This window comes from Phyllobates terribilis, unplaced genomic scaffold, assembly GCF_046119375.1.
Source record: "Phyllobates terribilis strain yellow unplaced genomic scaffold, ASM4611937v1 Scaffold_11__3_contigs__length_659146591, whole genome shotgun sequence".
In the NCBI taxonomy this organism is placed as follows: Eukaryota; Metazoa; Chordata; class Amphibia; order Anura; family Dendrobatidae; genus Phyllobates; species Phyllobates terribilis.
In genome coordinates, this window is record NW_027362771.1 from 152,865,191 (window position 1) to 152,887,058 (window position 21,868).

Sequence of the window (21,868 nt, forward strand, 5' to 3'; positions counted from 1 at the left end):
CAGCCATCATACCGCTCAAGAAGGAGATGGGTTCTGTGTCCCAGAGATAAACGTGCTTTGGTCCGACATGTGCATTTCAACCCACAAACAAAAGCAAAAGACCTTATGAAGATGATGGCGGAAGCTGGGAAGATTGTGTCAATATCCACAGTGAAACGAGTACTGCATCAACATGGGCTGAAAGGCCACTCTGCCAGGAAGAAGCCATTACTCCAAAAGAAACATAAAAAAGCCAGATTAATGTTTGCAAATGCACACAGGAACAAAGACCTTAATTTTTGGAGACATGTTCTGTGGTCTGAAGAAACTAAAATTGAACTTTTTGGGCATAATGACCATTGTTACGTTTGGAGGAAAAAGGGAGAAGTTTGGAAGCCTAAGAACACCATCCCAACTGTGAAACACGGGGGTGGCAGCATTATGTTGTGGGGTTGTTTTGATGCAGGAGGGACTGGTGCACTTCACAAAATAGATGACATCATGAGAAAAGAATATTATGAGGCAATACTGAAGCAACATCTCAAGACATCAGCCAGGAAGTTAAAGCTTGGGCGGAAATGGGTCTTGCAAATGGACAATGACCCAAAGCATACTGCCAAAATGGAAACAAAGTGGCTTAAGGATAACAAAGTCAATGTTTTGGAGTGGCCATCACAAGCCCTTGATCTCAATCCTATTGAAAATTCATGGGCAAAGCTGAAAAGGCAGGTGCGAGCAAGGCGACCTACAAACCTGGATCAGTTTCACCAGTTTTGTCAGGAGGAATGGGCCCAAATTACAGCCAACTATTGTGAGAAGCTTGTGGAAGGATATCCCAAACCTTTGACCCAAGTCATTCAGTTTAAGGGCAATAATACCAAATACTAATGAAATGTATGTACATTTTTGACTTTGCAGTAAGTAATAAAAATGCCTTAAAACATTATCTCTCTCTCTTATTCTGGCATTTGACAAATATTAAAAATTATGGTAATCCTAATTGATCTAAAACAGGAAAGGTTTATTCTGATTTCATGTCAGATATTGAGAAAAACATGCATGTGTGTCTTTATATATAGTGTATGTAAACATCTGGTTTCAACTGTACATATTTTTTTTTATTTTTTATTTTTTATTTTGTGAGGGCCCATTTCAGACTTCTGTAATGGGTCCCCAATGATTTCTATGTATGCCCCTGCTGCTTGTATTTCAACACAAAAGCCTTGATTCATTAAAACCTGCATTTTTCATGCTAGTCCTAATGAGGGGGTGGGGTGGAATTAGATTTGTTGTGTAAGAAACAACATCGCTTATCATAAATCTGACAAGCCAGGTACACTAACTTTGGGAGCTGGGCGAAAATTATATGAAGCCGCCATGAGACACAAAATCCTTGTACAACCTCGTGTTGCGCAAAAAAACTTGCAACTTTTCAAAGCCTTTTAAACCAGTTTTCTGCTGTAAAAGCTTTGATGAATTCGGGGCCTTTATGTCACATCTAGGTGTGGTGTATGTGTTGCAAATTTTCACTGTAGATATTCTGAAATCATCCTAAAAGTTTATTACTCCATAAATACAACCAAGGGAACACTATTAATGGTATTCTGCGGACTAAGAATTGTTTTTTAATTGTCTTTATGCATTTTATCATGTAAATGACAAATAAAGTTTGTAATATAATCTGTACCACTGTTTATGTACAATATGCCCATACGTCAATATACTCGCACAGTCAGACATATCCATACACAGTGATGATCTGAGTAATTTAATTGACATCGGAAGTATATTAGAAAGTTTCAGAAATTAATTTTTTCAAAAACAGCACCACTCCTGTCCACAGGCTGTGTCTGGTTTGTAGCTCAACCCCCTTGTACTTCAATGGAGCTAGGCTTCAATACGACACACAGTTTTCGAAAGAAGGCAACGCATTTTTAATCCTAGAGCATTCTATTAACACATTGACACATTTCAAAGTTGTAGAGCCACTTTTAGATCCGTTTCCCTAAATATGTCTACTTTTTTTTTTACATTTTAGCTTTGATTGGATAATGTTAATGAGTAGTGACATGCTGCACTGAGAAGAGAGATAGTAACAACCCATTGTTAATTTATTCATATATTTCCAGTATTTACTAAAACAGAAATGTCCAGAGATATGGTCCTAGATGTAGAGACACACAATCAATAAACTACTATGATAGTCAAGACAGTCTTCATACCAAACTTTTAATGTAGAGAAAAAAATGCTTGTTAATTACAGTTTCTAACAAACATATACTGAGATCTTACCTAAACCAATATCAGAAAAAGGATGTCCAAAGTAATAGCCTTTTTCAACTTGAAAAGACTGAAGAATTTTCTCTTTCATTTGCCCAATTGTATCACAATCCAAAACAGTTACTTTTATGCACTGACAGTTATCATCATCCTCATGTTCTGCTGGTTTTGGAAATTGCACATTTATCTCCTAAAACATACATAAACTACATAATTTATGTAAAGAAAATAATGTGATACTGATGCAATGCTACGTACATTATGCATATAAATCATTAATATTTTGTATGAACCATACATACAACTAATAAAGGGCTATTCAGAGTTTTTTCAGCCAAGTGGCGAGGAGAACAACTTTTCTAAGGTCACATGATGCATGTGGTAACTTTCTGGCCTCCAATAAACTTATAGAAGTCACTAGAATTGATCTACAAAGTATTGTTGTGCTATTCAATATCTAATGCTTACAGTTTATTTATAAAGCCAGGTAAACATGTACATATATAATACTTAAAGGAGTTTTCCACTACTCGGACAACCCCTTCTCAATCCCAATGTTTCACCCTTGTAAAATAATAACACTTATACTCACCTCTGGTGCTGGAGCTGTTACAGCAGTATCGGCATTGGCTGTCCCAGGGATTGCGTGACATTAAAATGACACTCAATCCTTGCAGCCAATCAGAGCTGGCTTCGCTCTCCTCGCGTTCGGACAAATCGCATTCATCTGGAGGCTCTCTCACTTCCTTCAGATGTATGTGATATGTCCGAAGGCGGGGAAAGTGAAGCCAGGGCTGATTGGCCACAGGTATTGTGTGTCATTATATCACGCAATCCCCATGATAGCCAGTGCAGACACTGCTGGAACGGCGCCGCATCGTAGATGAGTATAAGTGTTATTTTACAAGGATGAAACATAGGGATTTAGAAGTGGTTGTCCAAGTAGTGTACAACCCCTTTAAATCTATCAACAGAAAATTACCTATTTTTTATATCAGGCTTTTGTATTAAATATATTGGAAAAAAATTAAAATCTTGCAATTTTAACCCAAACTACTGGGGATATTCAATTCTAGACTTATATGTCTTGTTCTTTCAGGAAAAGTTTGCATTGACACATGAATGATTGTGTATAAATGTCATTCAGAAAGGAGAGGATGGGAAGCAGGGGGATCTGTGATATCTATTGTGAATGGCGGATCCTGTTTTTACAGCTGTGTTTAGCGGTATTACCTGTTATTGCAGTCCTGTCTGTGATGATAATCAGACAGATGAAAAATCTTCTGTGAAAATGCGGGAAGTATAAGTCTAAAATAGTTCCTAAGGCCAGGTTTAAAAGTTCAAGATTTTTATATTTTTTAGTACATATTGTGGTATGAAATAAACATTGCCATTTTTTTAGAGATGACTAGCTGTTTTCAAAGTGAAGAAGCAATGGCTTGTTCTCAATAAGCATTTAAAAAATGTAGCCCTATTCTGTGAGATGTTTGATGTTTGTGCACCCTCAGGAGAGTAAGTTTTGCATCAGCAATGAAGTCTATCACTGTACAATACACTGTGCAGCCAGGAGATATGTGGCTCTGCAGTGGCAGTGGCAGAAGCCACACATTAAAGAATTAGAACATGACAGGTAAGGAGATGTCTTGCAGTGTAGGGCCAGCAACGGCAGATCCAGAAGCAGTAGTACTATATGGTAGATAACATGATGGACAAAGTGTAGATGCCCAGCTGAGCATTGACCATAAGCACTGGTGGCAGCAGAAGGCTGCAGGTGAAGACAGACAACAGATAGGCAGCCAGATAGATGGTACTTTAATCATTGGCATCAGCCGTAGATGAATGATAGTCAGCACTGATCCATGCTTGATTCATTTTCACAAATGTAGTTTTCCATGTTTTTGGCAGATAACATGGTCCACTTAGGTGTGACAAAGCTACCGGCCGTGCTGACTACTGTGTCTGACATTACATTGGAAACTGCACATTATAATATACCTATAACAAACTGGTCCTGTTCTTACACTGGTCCAATCTGCTTACCAAGAAGGCCATTCGATCAGGTCTTAGGGAATCTGTCTGAGAAAGGACACAGACTAGGTGCAACTGACCCTGCATCTGTGTGCAATAATTACTAGCTTAATAGAAAAGAGCTTGTAAACATTGAGCTCCTAGCCTGGACACCGGCCACCACTGCAGTCTACCTGACCTAGGCAACGAGTAGTAAATAGTAAATGAAAAATCATTCCATTTTTGAGCAAGGAGGGGATTTCTAACAAGTAAATTGCAAAGTTTATTTTTAGTCATTTTGCAATTTTACCTATATAAAATAATGAGAATGACCCTTGAATGACTCTCTGTGACTTTATATTTGAGTCACATAAGGAAATTCATCACTCTGAGACATTCTGTGATAATTTGATCTAAACGATGTTAAGCCCTTATTTTTTGTCCAATTGCTATATTTCTCAATCATTTTCCTTTGGAGAGAGAGGGGAGGGTGTATACATATACAGGGTGGTCCAAAAGTAGGTGGACAGAAAATAACATTTATTTTGATTTATATATAAAATTATATTTACTAACACAAGCATAACATTGACAATTACATTTTATTCTGAACAAAATTCTTTTTATACAAAAGCCCTTAAATTTTATCAACGCAGGTGCTCAAACTGTTTTCCATTACAATTTGTACAGCTTTGAAGTCAACGTCTTACGCTTCGACAAACTTTTTTGCACAAGTCTCTTTGGGTATTAATTTCTTGAAATGCATCTCTTATGTAATTTTTCAAATCACTGACACTTTTTGGTTTTCGACTATAAACTTTGTCCTTGAGTACTCCCCAAAAGAAAAAATCCATTGGGGTCAAGTCTGGTGAACGTGCCGGCCAATGAAGTGGGCCTCTTCGGCCAATCCATTTATTAGGAAATGTTTCATCAAGATACTTGTGGACTACTCTTGAATAATGTGGAGGGGCCCCATCTTGTTGGAAATAAAGGTCATTTGAATCCGGCTGTTGCTGTAACTGGGGAACAACTTGATTCATTAGAATTTCGAGATACTTATCTCCTGTGACTGTTCCATCAAAAAATATTGGTCCTAAAACACCAAAACTTGAAATACCACCCCAAACATTGACACCAGGCTCATTTAGTTGTTGCTCTAATGTTAAATGCATGTTCTCATTATACCAGTAAATACAATTATGTCTGTTAATATGGCCGGATATTTTGAAAGAAGCTTCATCACTCCACATAATGTTATCTAAAATTACTGGATTTTTTTTCAATTTCGTTAAGCATAATCTCACTAAATTGCAGCCGCCTGTCTGGATCATCCTCCAATAAACCATGAATTAGACGTGGATGATAAGCTTTCCACCCAATAGATTTCAGGATTCGCATGATAGAAGCTCGTGAAATTCCCAATTCCAAAGAGGCTCTTCTGGTGGACTTTTTTTGGACTCTGAACAAGTGTTTCAGCAACAAGTTGTTTATTATCTTCGGTACAGACTGTTTTGGGTCGCCCAGTTTTTGGAGCATTAAGGATTGAGCCAGTGGCATTGAATTTGTCACGAATGCGGTAAATGGTTTGTCTCTTTGGGGCTTGAGTACCAAATGTTTCAACCCAATTTGCTCTAACGGTTTCAGCATTTTGAGATTTCCAGTACTCTGTTAAAATCCATTTTCTTTGATCTGTATTTAAATTATTTGCCATTATGTGTTATCTGAATTATCTGAAAAGAAAAGAGATTTGGGGGAGATTTATCTGTGAAAACTAGATCTGTGAAACTGGCTCATTTGCCCTTAGCAACCAATCAGATTCCACCTTTCATTTTCCAAAGAGTCTGTGAGGAATGAAAAGTGGAATCTGATTGGTTGCTAAGGGTAACTGAGCCAGTTTCTCTTTACACCATGTTTGATAAATCTCCCCCTTCATAACCTTATTACACTTTCTGTCCACCTAATTTTGGACCACCCTGTATCTATATACAGTACAGACCAAAAGTTTGGACACACCTTCTCATTTAAATATTTTTCTGTATTTTCATGACTTTGAAAATTGTACATTCTCACTCAAGGCATCAAAACTATGAATTAACACAAGTGGAATTATATACTTAACAAAAAAGTGTGAAACAACTGAAAATATGTCTTATATTCTAGGTTCTTCAAAGTAGCCACCTTTTGCTTTAATGACTGCTTTGCACACTCTTGGCATTCTCTTGATGAGCTTCAAGAGGTAGTCACCGGAAATGGTTTTCACTTCACAGGTGTGCCCTGTCAGGTTTAATAAGTTGGATTTCTTGCCTTATAAATGGGGTTGGGACCATCAGTTGTGTTGTGCAGAAGTCAGGTGGATACACAGCTGATAGTCCTACTGAATAGACTGTTGGAATTTGTATTATGGCAAGAAAAAAACAGCTAAGTAAAGAAAAACGAGTGGCCATCATTACTTTAAGAAATGAAGGTCAGTCAGTGCGAAAAATTGGGCAAACTTAGAAAGTTTCCCCAAGTGCAGTTGCAAAAACCATCAAGTGCTACAAAGAAACTGGCTCACATGAGGACCGCCCCATGAAAGGAAGACCAAGAGTCACCTCTGCTTCTGAGGATAAGTTTATCCGAGTCACCAGCCTCAGAAATCACAGGTTAACAGCAGCTCAGATTAGAGACCAGGTCAATGCCACACAGAGTTCAAGCAGCAGACACATCTCTACAACAACTGTTAAGAGGAGACTTTGTGCAGCAGGCCTTCATGGTAAAATAGCTGCTAGGAAACCACTGCTAAGGACAGGCAACAAGCAGAAGAGACTTGTTTGGGCTAAAGAAGACAAGGAATGGACATTAGACCAGTGGAAATCTGTGCTTTGGTCTGATGAGTCCAAATTTGAGATCTTTGGTTCCAACCACCGTGTCTTTGTGCGACGCAGAAAAGGTGAACAGATGGACTCTACATGCTGGTTCCCACCATGAAGCATGGAGGAGCAGGTGTGATGGTGTGGGGGTGCTTTGCTGGTGACACTGTTGGGGATTTATTCAAAATTGAAAGCATACTGAACCAGCATGGCTACCACAGCATCTTGCAGCGGCATGCTATTCTATCCGGTTTGCGTTTAGTTGGACCATCATTTATTTTTCAACAGGACTATGACCCCAAACACACCTCCAGGCTGTGTAAGGGCTATTTGACCAAGAAGGAGAGTGATGGGGTGCTACGCCAGATGACGTGGCCTTCACAGTCACCAGACCTGAACCCAATCGAGATGGCTTGGGGTGAGCTGGACCGCAGAGTGAAGGCAAAAGGGCCAACAAGTGCTAAGCATCTCTGGGAACTCCTTCAAGATTGTTGGAAGACCATTTCCGGTGACTACCTCTTGAAGCTCATCAAGAGAATGCCAAGAGTGTGCAAAGCAGTCATCAAAGCAAAAGGTGGCTACTTCGAAGAACCTAGAATATAAGACATATTTTCAGCTGTTTCACACTTTTTTGTTAAGTATATAATTCCACATGTGTTAATTCATAGTTTTGATGCCTTCAGTGTGAATGTACAATTTTCAAAGTCATGAAAATACAGAAAAATCTTTAAATGAGAAGGTGTGTCCAAACTTTTGGTCTGTACTGTATATATATATATATATATATATACACACACACACACAGTATGCTTGGGGGATTGTGCAAGACCCTTGCAATGGCCCTGAAGCACAACACTTATATTTATTAATTTTTACTGATCAGCGTATTTCTTTATCTTTTGAGCCAAGTTCTCATCAATCATTTTGACGAAGAGTAATTTGTCAGTCCTGGGTTATATAAATATGATCTTATAGCATTATGGTTTAAATTTTTAATGCTGATTTCAACCAGCACCTGAATTTCTATAACTTTTTGTCTGCACAGTATGTGTTTGCATAACATAACTACATGCCAAAATTTCCATGGCCGCAGTCACAAATTCAACCTTTCTTACTATTTGTCTCGAAATATATTAATAAAGTAGACCTTATCACTCAACTAAGCCAATCATTTGTTAAAATTAGCAATTAGTAAAGAATACTCACCACACTACTAAATTCTGTTATCTGCCATAGCAACCAGTCTTCATTTAAGGTATAGAGAGCTTTACATGTTACAGCATCTATTGGGCCTTTGTGTATCCTCTGATTTAATGTGTAGACCAGATTATACAAAGGTTCTCCCACAGATTCCTATGCAAAACACAAGTAAGATTAGTAAAAGGGGTAATAAATATGGATGTCATCTTTAAGTTCCAGGCTCAGTATGGAAAGAGGGCAGTTAAGATAGGGACAGTGTGGCAGTTACAGCTAGTAAGACAGTGGTGGTTATAGTTCATAAGAGTGGACAGTGTGGAGGTAATATTTTATAGGAGAGGGCAGTATAGAGGCTATGTACCATAAGAGGGACAGTATGGGGGTCATATTTCGCGAAGGGAGCAAAGTGAGGGGAAATTATTTATACAGGGGCACAATGTAGGCCAGATATTTTTATTCAAGGACATTATAATGACACTTATTTTTAAGGGCACCGTGTCAAAGGACCGGAGAAAAGGGAAGTCTACAGAGATGAGCAGTGGATGTGAAAAGACATAATGTTGTCTGGACCTGATTGAGACAAAAGGGAAGAGAAGTAATGACTCCAATCAGAAAAGATATCACCTATAAGGTAACTGGATGCAAACGTTTATTTGTAATATGGTTCTGGTGCTGTATTCATATACTGATGGTGGTTGTGATGCTGTATTTATATATTGATGTTGGTTGTAACATACTGATAATGGTTCTGGTGATGTACACATGTACTGACAATTGTTGTTATGCTGTATTTCTATCTGGTTATTAGTTTTGATTCCGTAGCAATCCATAACTTTACAATAATTTTTATTTATATAGTGCTGTCAGATTCCACAGCACTGTACAATTTAGAGGGAACATGTACAAGCAAAATGAAACGTAACAGAGTAACATATAAAAAATAGCAAAAGGAGTGAGGGCCCTGCTTGCCAGCTTACAATCTATAAGTACTAAATATAATCAGAATATAACTGTAGCCCATAAACAGGTGTTTTGATTAAATCACCACAGACCAGTGGTGTACCGCTAATAGCGGCTAACCACGCGGCCACTATGAGGCTTGTGAGTCTTGAGGTCTGGGCCCCCCCCTACACGCCCGTCATTCAACTATATCTGCATCCTGAATGCAGATAAGGTTGAAAGCAATAATGGAAGAGGGAGCCGTCAGCTGACGCGCCTTCTTTCATCATTCTCCCTGAGCGACTGACGTTTCAGCACAGCGGGCTAGATGACGTCATTACATCGCGACTGTAGAGCCAAGCAGTGCAGACCTCAAGCTGCAGAGAATGTAGCAGAGATGGAATGGAGAGATGTGAGATTTTTTTTAATCAATGAGTACTTTGTGGGGGCTATAATACTATTTGAAGTGCTATGTGGGGCGATCATGCTACTTGTGGGGCTAACATACTACTTGGAGGGCTATTTTTGGGATATCATACTAATTGGAGAGCTATGTGGGGGCCATAATACTATTTGGAATGCTATGTGGGGGCCATCATGCTACTTGGGGGCAAACATACTATTTGGAGGACTAAGTGGGGGGCCATCATACTATTGGGAGTGCTTTGTGGGGGCCATCATACTAATTGGGGGAACATCATACTATTTGGAGGGCTATGTGGGGGGCCTTCACACCATTTGGAGTGCTATATGGAGGGCATCATACTATTTGGAGTGCTATGTGGGGGCAATCATGGTACTTAGGAGACTATCATACTATTTGCTGGGCTATGTGGGGGTCATCATACTATTTGGGGGGGCATCATACTATTTGGAGAGCTATTTGAGGGCCATCATATTATGTGGAAGACTATGTTGGGGCCATTATACCCGTCAGTGCAAAGTATGAAATCCGATTTGGCTAGGTTCAAGTCCTCTTCTTCTCTGAAGAGACAATTTGCATATTTAATTTCCCATAGGAGCATGCAAGGCATTTAAGTCTCCTTATATTGGCATGCCAGACCTGGCTTGTCACTCTCCACAAGGAGAAACCTTACTCCTTAGATCCCAGTCTTAGCCTCTCACATAGCCAAATCAGATTTCATACTTTGCACTGATGAGGAGCAATAACCCGAAACACCATGTCTGCAAATTGTGATTCTGGTTTGTCTTTTATCCCAAGTCATATTGCAAGGCTCGTTAAAGGGTTTATTTTGACTTGTAGGATTGCTACTTGCAATAGGTGGCACTAGAGTTCAAGTACTCTTCCTTTCTTAAGATACAATTTGCACTTTTAGGCTAAGTGCCCACGATGCAGAAATGCTGCATACTTTTTACGCTTCTCCCTGGCAGGAAAAACGCATGCGTTTTTTACATGTGTTTTTCCCGCCAGGTAGAAGCGTTTGTCAAGAGTCTTTGCATGCATTTCTGCATGCGGGTTATCAAGCGCTTTCCAATCGATTTTAGCATCACTTGGAAAAGTGCTTGACAACTTGTTCACACTATATAAATCCATGCAACCGACATGGATTTATAGTGGTGTGACCAAGTTAGTTAAAAAAAAAGAATAAGAATGGTAAAAAATAAAAAATAAAGTTTATACTTACCTTCCGTTGTCCTCCCGGTGTTATCTCCGCTGCGTCTGGTGTGTTGGGTGGCTCGCGCTGTTGTGAAGGACCGCGGTGACGTCATTGAGCCACATGACTCAGTGACGTCATGGCAGGTCCTTCACAACAGTGCGAGCATTGCAAGAGACTGGACGGCGAGGACAAAACACCGGGAGGACATCGGAAGATAAGTATAAACTTTCTTTTTTATTTTAAATTCTTTTTGTTACAGTTTCTATGGTACCCAGGTCTGGATGAGAGTCTCCTCTCCTCCAGACTTGGGTACCATCCGCACAAAGAAACGCATAATATCCGCGTGTACAAATGTACTGACACGGATATTATGCATTTCAATACAAGTCAATGGCGGCGATTACGCTGCGTGTCCGCAAAATTAATGGACATGCTGCGGATTTTTGAGCGCAGCATAAACGCTTGGAAAGCGCATAGTGGGCACACAGCCTTATAGACTTTTCATTTCTGTATCACAGCTCTATTTGTGTGCATGTAAAGCCAGTGCTTGGCTCTGAAGTCTGAACATTGTTCTGTTTTCTTTTTATAGAATAGTTTTCGCCTTTGCCACAACAAAAATTACACTTCTTCTTTATAAACCCACCCTGTCTACTCTGCTGGCTAGTTACAAGTTCTGGGCTGGAGGACATACAGTAGCTCTGCTGCTTCTTACTATTGTATTTAATTTTGTTGTTTTTACTTATTACAACTTAAACCCCCTGCATTTTTTGTTTATTATTTTTTTAAAAAAACCTGAAATGTATAGAGAATTTATAAAACATGTCATGGTCTGAATATTTATGCCCTTAAAGGGAATCGGTCAGCATGGTTTTTAGACCCTAAACCAGTGGTGGCGAATCTATGGCACGCAGAGCTGTCCCTGTGGGCACGCGCACAATTGGCTCAGCACCAGCGCCCGGTTTAGGGTAGCAGAAGAGTTCGGCGGTGCAGCGTACACCCTGCACAAGTGCACGATTTCCCCTCCAGCGGGGCGCACATGGAGCTGGAGCCCGCACCAGCTCCATACAGGCGGGGCGGGAGGAGGCTATGGGGCAGGCAGCCAGGTGCTCCTGGCTTCACTGTGGGCAGTGGAACAGAACTTCCGAGGAGGATGGGGCGTGCGCCCACTGAGGACAGGAAGAGCAGCAGGTTCCCGGGAAGATACATCCTGCAGCGTGCACGGAAACCTCTGCCTGTCAGTAACCTGATCTGCTCTGCACTGGGGATCGCACTAATGCCCTTCTCCCTGCCTGGCACTGGCTTCTGCCTGTTAACCCTCTGCTCTTCATCTCTATTTTCTCTGACATTCTTTTCCTGGCTTTCTGTTATCTCTGCTCTTTCTTGATTCTGTAATTTACCACTGTCTCTCCTCTGCCAGCTGCCTGCACTTTACTGCTCTTTATATCTGCAGTCTGGTGCCCTGCACCTGCCTGTGGCTGCATTTAGTTGCCCTCACCTGCTCTGTGTCGCCCCCGCCTGCTCTGTGTCACCCTGCCTGCTCTGTGTCGCCACCGTCTGCTCTTTGTCGCCCCCGTCTGCTCTTTGTTGCCCCCACCTGCTCTATGTCACCCACACCTGCTCTGTGTCGCCCACGCCTGCTCTGATGCCCCCGCCTGTTCTGTCGCACCCGCCTGCTCTCTGTCGTTCCTTCCTGTTCTCTGTTGCTCCTGCCTGTTCTGTTGCGCTCGCCTGTTCTCTGTCGCTCCCGCCTGCTCTCTGTCGCTCCCGTCTGCTCTCTGTCGCTCCCGCCTGCTCTCTGTCGCTCCCGTCTGCTCTCTGTCGCTCCCGTCTGCTCTCTGTCGCTCCCGCCTGCTCTGTCGCTCCCGCCTGTTCTGTCGCTCCCACCTGTTTTCTGTCTCTCCCGCCTGCTCTGTCGCTCCCGCCTGCTCTCTGTCGCTCCCGCCTGTTCTCTGTCGCCCCACACCTTCTCTGTGTCATCCCCTCCTGCTCTGTGTCGTCCCCACCTGCTCTGTGTTGTCCCCGCCTGCTCTGTGTCTCCCCCGCCTGCTCTGTGTCATACCCTCCTGCTCTGTGTCGTCCCCGCCTGCTCTGTGTCGTCCCCGCCTGCTCTGTGTTGTCCCCGCCTGCTCTGTGTTGTCCCTGCATGCTCTGTGTCATCCCCGTCTGCTCTCTTGTCCCAGCCTCCTCTGTCGCCCCAGCCTGCTCTCTGTCTCCCTCACCTGTTCTCTGTTGCCTGTCTTCTCTGGTGCCCCCGCCTGCTCTCTGTCGCCCCCTGTTTGCTCAGTTGCCCCCGTCTGCTCTCTGTTCCCCTCGCCTGTTCTCTGCTGCCTGTCTTCTCTGGTGCCCCTGCCTGTTCTCTGTTGCCCACGCCTGCTCTCTGTTGTCCTCGCCTGTTCTGTCGCCCTCACCTGTTCTCTGTCGTCCCCGCCTGCTCTCTGCCACCCCGCCTTCTGTGTCGCCCCCACCTGATCTCTGTCCCCCTCGCCTGTTCTCTGCTGCCTGTCTTCTCTGGTGCCCCTGCCTGCTCTCTGTCGACCCCCGCCTGCTCAGTTGCCCCCGCCTGCTCTCTGTTCCCCTTGCCTGTTCTCTGCTGCCTGTCTTCTCTGGTGCCCCTGCCTGTTCTCTGTTGCCCACGCCTGCTCTCTGTTGTCCCCGCCTGTTCTGTCGCCCTCGCCTGTTCTCTGTCGTCCCCGCCTGCTCTCTGCCGCCCCACCTGCTCTGTCGCCTCCAGCCTGATCTCTGTCCCCCTCGCCTGTTCTCTGCTGCCTGTCCTCTCTGGTGCCCCTGCCTGCTCTCCGTCTTCCCCGCCTGCTCTCTGTCATCCCCGCCTGCTCTGTCGCCCCAGCCTGCTCTCTGTTGCCTGTCTTCTCTGGTGCCCCTGCCTGTTCTTTAGCCCACACCTGCTCTCTGTCGTCCCCGTCTGCTCTTTGTCATTCCTGCCTGCTCTCTGTCACCCCCGCCTGCTTTCTGTTGTCCACGCCTGTTCTGTGTTGCCCCCCCTGCCTGATCTCTGTTGCCCCTGCCTGCTCTCTGAAATGCTATCTGCTTTCTGTTGCCCCTGCTTGCTCTCTGATATGCCTGCTTGCCCTCTCTTGGTCCTGCCTGCTCTCTCTGGCCCATGCCTGCTCTGTTGGCCCTATCTGTCTCTGTTGTTCTTCTGCTCTGTTGCCCCTGCCAGATCTCTGTTGCCCCTGCCTGCTCTCTGTTGCCCATGCCTGCTCTCTGATATGCCCTCTCTCTGTTGCCCCTGCCTGATCTCTGTTGTCCTTGCCTGTTCTCTGTTGCCCTTGCCTTCTCTCTGATATGCCTGTTCTCTGTTGCCCCTGCCTGCTCTGATATGCCCTCTCTCTGTTGCCCCTGCCTGATCTCTGTTGCCCCTGCCTTCTCTCTGTTGCCCCACCTGCTCTCTGCTATGCCTGCTCTCTGTTGCCCTGCCTGCTCTCTGGTATGCCTGCTCTCTGTTGCCCCTGCCTTCTCTCTGTTGCCCCTGCCTGCTTTCTGATATGCCCTCTCTCTGTTGCCCCGCCTGCTCTCTGGTATGCCTGCTCTCTGTTGCCCCTGCCTGCTCTCTGTTGTCCTTGCCTGTTCTCTGTTGCCCTTGCCTGCTCTCTGTTGCCCCTGCCTGCTCTCTGATATGCCCTCTCTCTGTTGCCCCTGCCTGATCTCTGTTGCCCCTGCCTGCTCTCTGTTGCCCTGCCTGCTCTCTGGTATGCCTGCTCTCTGTTGCCCCTGCCTTCTCTCTGTTGCCCCTGCCTGCTTTCTGATATGCCCTCTCTCTGTTGCCCCGCCTGCTCTCTGGTATGCCTGTTCTCTGTTGCCCCTGCCTGCTCTCTGTTGTCCTTGCCTGTTGTCTGTTGCCCTTGCCTGCTCTCTGATATGCCTGTTCTCTGTTGCCCCTGCCTGCTCTCTGATATACCTGTTCTCTGTTGCCCCTGCCTGCTCTCTGATATGCATGCTCTCTGTTGTCCCTGTCGCTCTATGACATGCCTGCTCTCTGTTGTGCCTGCCTGCTCTCTGATATGCCTGCTCTCTGATATGCCTGCTCTCTGTTACCGCTGCCTGCTCTGATATGCCTGCTCTCTGTTGCCCCTGCTTGCTCTCTGATAAGCCTGCTCTCTGTTGCCCCTGCCTGCTCTCTGATGATAGTTCTCTGTTGTCCCTGCCTGCTCTCTGATATGCCTGCTCTCTGTTGTGCCTGCCTGCTCTCTGTTGCCCTTGCCTGCTCTCTGATTACGCCTGCTTACTCTGTTGACCCTGCCTGCTCTCTAATATGCCTGATTTCTGTGTTGCTCCTGTTTGCTCTCTGTATGAGTTGTTTTTTCTAAAGTAAAACCTTAGTATTCAGGTTAAATTGACGTGTTGGCACTTTGCAATAAATAAATGGGTTTTGGGTTGCTGCTTGGGCACTTGGTCTCTAAAAGATTCGCCATCACTGCTTTAGGGTATTGTCAAGAGGAAGATGAGAGACCCCAGACCCAACAATGCAGATGAGCTGAAGGCTGCTATCAAAGCAACCTGGGCTTCCATAATACCTCAGCAGTGCCACAGGCTGATCGCCTCCATGCCACGCCGTATTGATGCAGTAATTGATGCAAAAGGAGCCCCGACCAAGTATTGAGTGCATTTACTGAACATACATTTCAGTAGGCCAACATTTCAGATTTTAAAAACATTTTTCAAGCTGTTATAAAGTATTCTAATTTACTGAGACAATGACTTTTGTGTTTTCATTGGCTGTAAGCCATAATCATCAACATTAACAGAAATAAACACTTGAAATAGATCACTCTGTTTGTAATGACTCTATATAATGAGTTTCACTTATTGTATTGAAGAAGTGAAATAAATTAACTTTTTGATGATATTCTAATTTTGTGAGTTGAATCTTTATTTCGCATTGGTGGATTGTGTCTTTCCGGCACCTCTTTTTAACATATACCTTTTTGTGTTTTGACATCTTATTTGATGTTTTCTTTTTTTCTCTGTTGGGCAGGGGCAATATGAAAGATACTGGGTAGGCCCCTCTGATTTTTTTGGATGGTACCAAAGGCTGGTAATCTGGCTGGACGGGATTTTATTGCAGGGATGCTATTTTAATAATTGGCTAAATATTGATTGTAACCTTAATCAAGTAATGAGGGGGGTGGGGGGAATGGGGCCAGACAATTTTGGTGCTGATAGCTTAAGCATTAGGGGACTCTGGAGAATCAATTCTTGAATGTTTTCCCTCATAAAATTTAAACTATTGTGTGCTCGGTAAAGCTTTTCTTATACTTTCTACATCTTTACTTACTCTCAGAAAGCCATACAGACAGGTAGACATCCAGTTGGTCAATAACTTTTCAACAACCGTCTCTGTGCGTCTTAGCATCAACTTTGGATGTTTGTTATTTGATTGCTCGATAAGATCTTTAGTCAATTTTTCCAGTAGCCCAGTAAGGTAGAGTAGATTACTCTGAAAGTTAATGGTCAGGAAGGATGCAAACATACATCTAATAAAACAATAGAGAGTTATGGGTTATGATTTGCCCTTAATTCATAATTTACAGTATCTTCTACCTGGTCAATAAAAGTCTTCATGAACAAGTTAGTTTTTCTCTTGACATTTTCTCTTTACAATGAGGAAAGGTTTGACTGAAGGTGACATTCAAGGACATTAAGAGAACAGATCTTGTAGGGAAAGTAAATAAATTAATGTGTCTATTACCGGTCCTTGATTGTGAAATCATTCTGTTTTTCCAAGGTGTGGATGAGAAAAACCAGAAAATTTTGGTTCTCGAATAATGTCTTCATAGTTTTTACTATTTCCTCATCTTGCGTTGACCTTCTGGTTTGGAATGGCTATAAGCATCAAGAATGTATATTACTACCATGGCTGGGTCATAAAAAGGCAATTGGCAAATTACAGTTTACTAAGATTGTTATGTTCTGATTTTTTTCATTAAAGAAGCACTTCCATCAAAGTTTTTGATCTCTTAATATATTGCGATCATCATATTATATACCACTGTTGTCAAACACGTGGATCGTGGACACACTGTGCCAAGGGCCAGGCTTACTCAGGAGGAGCATGGCTAAGCAGCTACCTGGAGTTCCTTATGGTGGAGTTAGGCTTGCGCTGCAGGCATACCACCAGGTACCACTCCTGGGCAGTCCCCGGTACTGCAGCTGCTGACCCAACAGGTCAGGATCACAGACACGGACTTGGAGTTACTGGCAGGACAGGATTCGGATACTGGAATATTAGCTAGAAAGAGCCGCCAAAGCAGCTACAGATACCAGATACAGATGGCTTCAGGTACATATACCGCTGGAGTGGTTTCAGGCTCAGGTACCGCCAAAGCGGTTTCAGGCTCAGGTAACACGAGTAACAGGAACAGGTTCAAGTATAGTCAATATGAGTTTATGGTACAGGTTCAGGTTCAGACAATACGGAGGACCTGGCAACTGATTAGGTCCACAACACTAACTAAATCAAGGTGGGTTTTCAGGCACCTCCCTACTGGGAAGCGTGCCCTATATACCTGATGCTATCACAGCTATCAGCTGTGGGCATTTCCAAAGTGCAGAGGCTACCCCTTAAAGAAATGGGGAACGTGCGCCTCCGGGAAGCCTGCATGGCATGTGCAGCCAGAGATCCACGAAGTCACAACAGGGAATTGCTCACCTCTCCATGGCCGTCCTATTTGTCAATTATAGTCCTCTTCTTAAGGCCATCACTTGCTGCATCTCTGGACTCTTCACTATAGGCCAGTACTTCTGGCTTCATCCAGGTGTTGGAGGTCAATGCGCATCATAAAGCTGCAGTGTACATCTTAACATCAAATCGTGACTTTGCAACACGCTGTGACTTCTGAGGCTTGTACGCGGCCTGAAGTCCTGGCAGTGCAGAGGCTGGAAATGCAGCACATGACAGCAGAGAGAGAAGGACCGGACAGTGGAGAGAAGAATTGCATCATGCATCAAATGACTGGACGGCCGGAGAGATGAGTGATTAGGTGTGCATTAGTTGTTATTTTTTACATCTTATGTTTGTAAATATGTGCTGTACATAAGTTGGATGTTCCTAACACAGTGACTGCGTATAATAACTTTTTTTTTACTACTTTACAGTACAGACAATTTACTTACTGATGGGATATTTTCGCATAGTTTTTCACATAAATCTTGTCTGTTTTTGTCAGACTAGAAAAGAAAAAAAACGTGAAGGTAATATCATGCCGTAAAATTAGTTTACATGTTATTGTCTAGCTAAAATGTATCATTACTAATAGATTTTTTAACCTAAATATTTATAAGATATTATCAATCTATTAAAATACAAAAATTACCTCAGGAAAGAAAGTGTTTAAAGCAAAATGTTTGTAGTCGAAGAATGGAATGGTCCCTAGCGCCTCCGTGGTCACAACTTCTTTATCTGTCTGAAGTTCTGCAAAACCTTCACAAAAAATATTTATCAATGAAAATTTTTATTTAAAACTTCAAAAGTTCTACCTTTTTCTCCTTGTCATTCTTACCAGTGTCAATGGAGATATAAGATGCACATGTGGCCACCTCAGGACTCCTTCATTCATTCACATTCATAAGATTTTGAGGGGACCTACCAGCCAGATTCAAACAATTTTTTTTTGTGTAATAAAGATCAATTATGGTAAAACCTATTCTGCTGAGAGTTTCTTATAGAATCTATTTCCTATACATTAAGTCCCACCTGACTAATAAAACTCAGAGTCAAAATGTCTGTATATGTAATCACTCCTGGTTTCCTCTCCTTCTCCCTCTCTGATCTCTAGTACTGCCATCTTGAGCTTCTATACCCTATACTGCCAAGTCCTGTCTGCTAGTCTAGGCGGTAGGTTGGTGGGTCTAAGTAAGTCCATGACTCCTGTGTACATTTAGCTATTAGGAGAGAAGAATAGGGGCATGCTCTCTGCTGTATGCTTGTTCAGGCCCATATAGCTTCACTGTGGAGTCAGAAACTGATCCTGCAAGGTAAAATGTTAAATTATACAGACAATATGTTTGGCAGCTGACAATGGGCAATTTTTTAATATTTGTGGCAGGCTACCTGGCAGCAGTACTGTTTGTATTGCTGTTGAAAGCAGTAATGGTCAGTTGCCTGATAGAAAATCACTGTGAGACAACTTTTCCATCTCTGTCATAGAGCTGTGCTCGGCTATTTCTGGCAGTCACATAGAGAATTAACTTCGCACTTCACTCCATTCATATGGGGCTCTGCAGAGCCCTGTTCTGAAGATTGGAGGGGGTCTGAGCAGTCACACTCTCAGCAATCAATACACTGGGGAACAATTTTGAACATAATTTTTGTTGAGTTTTCTGCTGATTTCGACTAAAATAGGCATGCTAATTTCAAAACAACAGTTAGAAGACAGCTATCACATCAGTTTTTTTCTCTACAGCTTGTTCTTTTAGGTTGTTTTTTGTCTAGGCTATTCAGTTGAGACAGTGTGGCGAGAGGTTGTGTTGTGCTCTGTATACTGAAACTTATTAAAGTCTGTATTCAAGGGGATAGCAGGATTTATTCTTTTATTTACACTTATTTCCTTTCTTTCTGATCATGTCTGTCTCTGCTATTTCTCTTCGTAAATGCCTAAACAGCCCTGATTCCTTTTATTATATTTGTGGCAGTTTCATCATTTCCAGTCAAAAGGACAACATCAGCACATTTGTCAGGCAATATTTCAAAGTAAAACTTGGTGATCAAGATAAGTCTTGGGACCCTCACAAGGTGTGCAAATAGTGTGTGGAGAGTTTATGGATGTAGACGAAGGGAACACGTGATAAGAAGATCCATTTACTATACCTATGGTTTGGTGAGAGCCAAGAGATTATTCTAGTTACTGTTACTTTTGCAAAGTGAAAACGTCAGCATATAACAAGACAAATAAGTATAAAATAGAGTATCCTAGTCTACCATCAGCTATACGTCCAGTGCCTTATTCAGCTGAAATCCCAATGCCAGTTATCCTTAAACTACCTTCTTTTCAAGAACAGCATTATTGTGAAGATCAAAGTGACAGCCATGATGTAGATTTTGAAATTTAAGATGTCTCAGTTTGTAAGGTATTTTACCAGCATGAGTTGAACGATTTGGCAAGAGATTTGAGACTATCAAAAAGCCTTCAGAACGCCTAGCATCAAGACTGCATGACAAAGACTTGCTTGAAAAAGGAGCAAAGGTATCCTACTTTTGATCCAGACAAAGTATATTTCTGAAATATATTAGAACAAGTAACAGTGGATTTGTGTATTGCCACAACATACATGATTTAATTGAAGAATTGGGAATTCCAATCTATAACTCAAAGGAATGGTGATTTTTCATCGATGTGTGAAGTGTGTCCTCCTCCACAATGGTAATTGATTTGGTGCAGTCCTAATTGGCTATTCAGTTTTTCTTTGTGAAGAATACAGAGACATAAAGAGAGTCATTGAGTTGTTGCAATATCACAAACACAACGCGATCATGTGTGTTGACCTTAAAACGGTATGCTTACTTCTTGGTCAGCAACACTGATGCACCAAGTATTCTTCTTTTCTGTGGGACAATATAGCTCGGGAGAAGCATTGGTGATCCAAACATTCGACATGAGCCACTTGTTGACAGAAAGAATATTATACAGTGAAGGAAATTATTATTTGATCCCTTGCTGTTTTTGTAACTTTGCCCACTGACAAAGAAATGAACAGTCTATAAATTTAAAGGTAGGTTAATTTTAACATTGAGATATAGAATATCCCCCCAAAAAATCAAGAAAATCACATTGTATAAATTAGATAAATTTATTTGCATTTTGCAGTGAGAAATAAGTATTTGATTCCTCTGGCAAACAACACTTAATACTTGGTGGCAAAACCCTTGTTGGCAAGCACAGCAGTCAAACGTTTTTTGTAGTTGATGATGAGGGTTGCGCACATGTCAGGAGGAATTTTGGTCCACTCTTCTTTGTAGATCATCTCTAAATCATTCAGATTTTGAGGCTGTCGCTTGGCAACTCGGAGCTTCAACTCACCCATAATTTTTCTATGAGATTTAGGTCTGGAGACTGGCTAGGCCACTCCACTACCTTAATGTGCTTCTTTTTGAGCCACTCCTTTGTTGCCTTGGCTGTATGTTTTGCATCATTGTCTTGCTGGAAGACACGACCCATTTTTAATGTCCTGGCGGAGGGAAGGAGGTTGTCACTCAGGATTTTACGGTACAGCAGAGAAACACCCCCAAAACATAATGCTTCCACCTCCATGCTTGACAGCGGGGATGGTGTTCTTTGGGTCATAAGCATCATTTCTCTTCCTCCAAACACGGCGAGTTGAGTTAATGCCAAAGAGCTCAATTTTTGTCTCATCTGACCAGAGCACCTCTCTGGCTGCTCTCTCACCTTTCTCATGATTAAGGATACCCAATGAGGTGAGATTTTGCATTGTGCCCCAGATCAATGTTAATTGCCAGTCATTTTGTATTTCTTCCATTTTCTTACTATTGCACCAACAGTTGTCTCCTTCTCACCCAGCGTCTTACTTAAGGTTTTGTAGCCCATTCCAGCTTTGTGCAGGTCTATGATCTTGTCCCTGACATCCTTAGAAAGCTATTTGGTCTTGCCCATGTTGTAGAGGTTAGAGTCTGACTGATTAATTGAGTCTGTGGACAGGAGTCTTTTATACAGGTGACTATGTAAGACAGCTGTCTTTAATGCAGGTAACGAGTTGATTAGGAGCGTCTAACTGGTCTGTAGGAGCCAGAACTCATAATGGTTTGTAGGGGATCAGATACTTATTTATCACTGCAAAATGCAAATAAATTTATCTAATTTATACAATGTGATTTTCTTGATTTTTTTGGATATTCTATCTCTCAATGTTAAAATTAACCTACCCTTAATATTATAGACTGTTCATGTCTATGTCAGTGGGCATACTTACAAAAACAGCAAGGGATCAAATAATTATTTCCTTCACTGTATTCCCCTCAGCACATGA

The 21,868-nt window shown here is 42.5% G+C and overlaps 1 protein-coding gene across 1 annotated transcript in view; it reads right to left on the reverse strand.

The window, feature by feature from the left end:
* The window catches only part of PLXNC1 (plexin C1), a 262,942-nt gene that overhangs the window by 64,927 nt on the left and 176,147 nt on the right, over positions 1 to 21,868 (reverse strand). The window contains exons 17-22 of the mRNA XM_073651689.1: positions 18,202 to 18,308; positions 18,002 to 18,055; positions 16,578 to 16,711; positions 16,164 to 16,362; positions 8,322 to 8,468; positions 2,272 to 2,449 (exon numbers count right to left, since the gene is read on the reverse strand). Coding sequence (XP_073507790.1) covers positions 2,272 to 2,449; positions 8,322 to 8,468; positions 16,164 to 16,362; positions 16,578 to 16,711; positions 18,002 to 18,055; positions 18,202 to 18,308 — 819 coding nt within the window. The remainder of the gene's footprint in view (positions 1 to 2,271; positions 2,450 to 8,321; positions 8,469 to 16,163; positions 16,363 to 16,577; positions 16,712 to 18,001; positions 18,056 to 18,201; positions 18,309 to 21,868) is intronic.